The sequence below is a fragment of the Amblyomma maculatum genome, chromosome 1 (genome assembly GCF_055883805.1).
Source record: "Amblyomma maculatum isolate TAMU_Amacu chromosome 1, ASM5588380v1, whole genome shotgun sequence".
NCBI classification, from domain to species: Eukaryota; Metazoa; Arthropoda; class Arachnida; order Ixodida; family Ixodidae; genus Amblyomma; species Amblyomma maculatum.
In genome coordinates this window covers 226,734,668-226,738,137 of record NC_139344.1, presented here as the reverse complement: position 1 = coordinate 226,738,137, position 3,470 = coordinate 226,734,668, and the positions used below count along the sequence as shown (strand labels likewise).

General features: G+C 52.7%; 1 protein-coding gene across 1 annotated transcript; it reads right to left on the bottom strand.

The window, feature by feature from the left end:
• Positions 1-217: 217 nt before the first annotated feature.
• Positions 218-3,266, bottom strand: LOC146205774 (uncharacterized). The gene is made up of 2 exons (XM_084586956.1): positions 2,328-3,266; positions 218-1,349 (listed from the first exon to the last, which is right to left on the bottom strand). The coding sequence occupies exons 1-2, from the start codon at positions 2,477-2,479 to the stop codon at positions 1,034-1,036; spliced, it is 468 nt and encodes a 155-aa protein (XP_084443082.1). The 5' UTR covers positions 2,480-3,266; the 3' UTR covers positions 218-1,033.
• Positions 3,267-3,470: the final 204 nt, after the last annotated feature.

Here is a 3,470-nt window from a genome sequence, read left to right as displayed (position 1 = left end):
TCATTCGGAGTTATACGATACGAATCCTTCATTTAATCAGGCGCTCGCTTCTTTAGTACGCCTGCAGCATTACTTGCTGGCTGCGCTGTAGTACTTCCTGGACTCCCGGAAGTTCCCGCGCACACGCCGTCTTTGACCTTCAGTGGGTGGTTAGGGACGGCTCGTAATGCATGCGCATATGCGGTGTAATAAAGAGCCATTTTCTTTTGATGAAACCAAAGTTTTTCATTATTGCTTGCGGTACAAAACACATTTTCGAACACATCGCAAGGACAGAAACAGCAATGACTATGAGGAGAAAATATTGTACAAATCACTGCACATGCTTAGCTGTGCGCGACTATATGAACGAGCCATGCATAGACCAACTGCACTTGCTTTGATGGTGCCTCGGACGCCCTCCTTTGTGCTCTCAGTTGCCCTAAAACAGGCTATACGATTTTCACCGGCGCGCTCTGTCGTCTCTTTATTTCTTCCTGTGGTTCAATTCAAAATGAATCTCACGGTTCCGGTGATATTCCATACACACGTCTGACTTGCGCGGAAATTCGACAACAACACTGTACTGACAAGATGCCCTCGATCGCGTCGTATGCGATGTGCGCGGAGCCTGTTGCAGGCCGCTCCGAGAGTAGCTCGGTACTCGGAGTTTTTACCCAGTACTTTATCTAATTAACTATACTCAGCAGAGCTCTTCAAGCATTTCTTTGACCACATGCTAAAGACTGGCTCCGCCTAACTTACACCTGAATGCAGATACTCTTGGCATCTCTTTCTTTTTTCCTGCTTGTGGCACGCCCTTAAATGCAGTGTCCTACCAGCTCGCGAAACGCGGGAAAACGCGCTACTAACGGCCTGTCATAACTCCACACATGCCGCACGGCACACCGGGCAACAGCGTTCATTGCAAGTCTTCCTCCTGTGATGAGCGGGCACCCGCTGTCTCCACCGCGACGGTACGGAGTGACGGTGGAGTTTGGATGGGTGAGGCACCGTCGCGGCCTTCTTTCGAATTCCGTTGTGGTCTCCTGGTTCACCAGCCTCCTCCGCCGCCTCCCATGTCCCATCCGCCACCTCCGCCCCCACCACCTCCCATCCAGCCGCCTCCGCCGCCGTGGCCTCCGCCACCGCCGCCGTGACCTCCGCCGCCTCCGTGGCCGCCGCCGCCACCGCTGCTGATGAGCTCGACTTTCCAGACCTCGGTCATGCCACCACCGCCGCCATGACCTCCGCCTCCATGACCTCCACCGCCTCCACCGCCTCCATGGCCACCTCCGCCACCTCCGCCACCGCCAAGGCTCCCGAGGAGAGACTTGAGGTGCATCATGGCCCCGCCGCCGCCTCCTTTCCTGCGAACAAGCAAACGCGAGTGTTCAAAATGGTCCTGTGGCAAAAGTATGCTGCTGCCCGTGGCTTGACAGGTGATGAATTGTGGTCAGCCCCCACTCTCTTCTTTTGCCTTCGCGGAATGCCCCTGCTAATACTTCTTTACTAATGCTTCCTTATGTCTTTTGGAATATCTTACAACTCCTGTCTGCAACGGAATGAGAAAACAGGCCTTGTGCAATGGACTGACATGTCGCTATTGTAAGAAAGCCAGGTTGCGCTGCATGTTGACATTTCTGCGCGTGAGTTGAGCGGTTATTTTTGGTCTGCTGTGACTTACCAATGCAGGCACCCTCATAAGAAATGCGTTCCTTAGGCCGCAGGCCTTTGAGGAAAAAAAAAAAAAAAGACGTCTGGTCTTTGGGCATCTGGACATCTGAATCATATAGATGTCATGTTGACCTCTTTTTATAGGTTTTCCACTAAGAAAACTGCATGCACAGTGTCACTCTCTGGCATCTGAGGATGCCATTTTGCTCTAAAACTCCACAAGCATACATTCTGCCACGCTTTCGTGAAACCATGTTGCTGCTGCACAATGTTTCACGTCACGTTGGCTCTAGTTACTTCAGAGTACGACAAAGATCTCAGCCTCTCCAGTTTTTTTTTTTCTGTATTCTGAGCCGTCGACGTTTAATATGCCTATTTACCGGATTGTTGATATGGTTTAGGTCCTTTACATATTCCAGTGCTTTCTGATTCCCATGTAAAAGGCTTTAGAAACTTCAAATTATCCTGTGCGCGCTCCAGAGCACTTGAATGCATTGTACATTGGTATTGCACTGAAACCACCGGTATCGCAACGACACCTAAAATAATTGGGCACGCTGCACGGAGGCAAGTGATGGGCCAAAGGCGACGACGCCGTACCGAGCATGTCCGTGCGAGGAAACGGCCCTGCTCGGTGCCGGTCGTCGTTGCCTTTGCTCCGCCTTACTTACTTTGGTATCGGGATGGGCAACGGGATGATGATCTTCCCTTTCTTCATGAGCTTCTTGAGGAGGATGAGTTTCTTGAGCTTCTTCTTGCTGGCCTCAGCCTCTAGCAGCAGGCAGGCTACCAGCAGGAGCGCGAGCGCTACCGCGGGCCTCATAGCACTGCTGGCGGCCGGCAGTCGTTGTTGAGGGACGCGCTGGAAAAGACCTCGCTGCGCCGAACACTGAAAGCGCTTCTTCAACACCGTGCCACTGCGACCGTCACCCGCCTAGTGCCGCCGCTTTTATATACTGCGCCCGTGAGGGGATCGTGACCGTGTTTCTGTGCTGACAGGTGGAGGAGAGGGGATCTGGGTCACCCCCTTCCTCGCGCGGTTGTCTGCGGTTTCGCACCTTTCTTCGAGCCATGCCTCCGCCGGCGAACCGCCCTCGCGTCCACCGCGCGGGCCTCTACGAGTGCCCGAGCCCGACGCCGAGGAGGAGGGAGGTGTGGGCACGGCGAGAAAACCACGCGTGATTGTGTTTTCCTGCAGTACCCGAGTGTTTTCTGCCGCTGCCCGTATTGATGGGGGAAAGGGCTCGAAAGTCTGCCGGACCATGAGCTTGCTGCTTTGTTCCGGTCCGTGTCGCTGCGCATGAACAGGACTACTGGCAGCGCTTAAAGCTTCAAGGTACGGCTCCCTCACTTGCGAGTTCCCTTTCACACCGATTTAAAATACTACCAAATCTGGGTTCCGATGGAAGGAATACTAGCTTTGACGATACGCTACACAGAGATTATAGCATGATTCCGCGGACGATGCATGTTGAGAGATAGCTTACTGGACACTGTGCTATAAATGCACACGCACGCACGTACACATGCACGCACGCTACACATTTCAAGTTCAAAAACTGTTTACTGTAGCCGGGCAGACCTAGCCAGACTGTTGCCAGATTTCCTTATAGGTGATTATCTCTGAAGACGCATGACGCAATGGAACAGTGTACACGAAATGTTGGGTGTAAATAAGACCACCATGACCGCGTCAGCCCCGAACTCATTGTTGAATTACTCTTCCTGAAGGGCTATACTGCAGCCTGCCAATGAAACGTCGACACAAGTGACAGATGAGCAAACATGGCTGTATGAAACAAAGCACACTGAAC

Bases quoted from the DNA above. Each gene is read 5' to 3' on its own strand.
- LOC146205774 (XM_084586956.1), bottom strand. From the start codon at position 2,479: ATGAGGCCCGCGGTAGCGCTCGCGCTCCTGCTGGTAGCCTGCCTGCTG. The intron at 1,350-2,327 runs GTAAGTAAGGCG...GCTTGTTCGCAG, and splicing joins TTGCCCATCCCGATACCAAA to GAAAGGAGGCGGCGGCGGGG.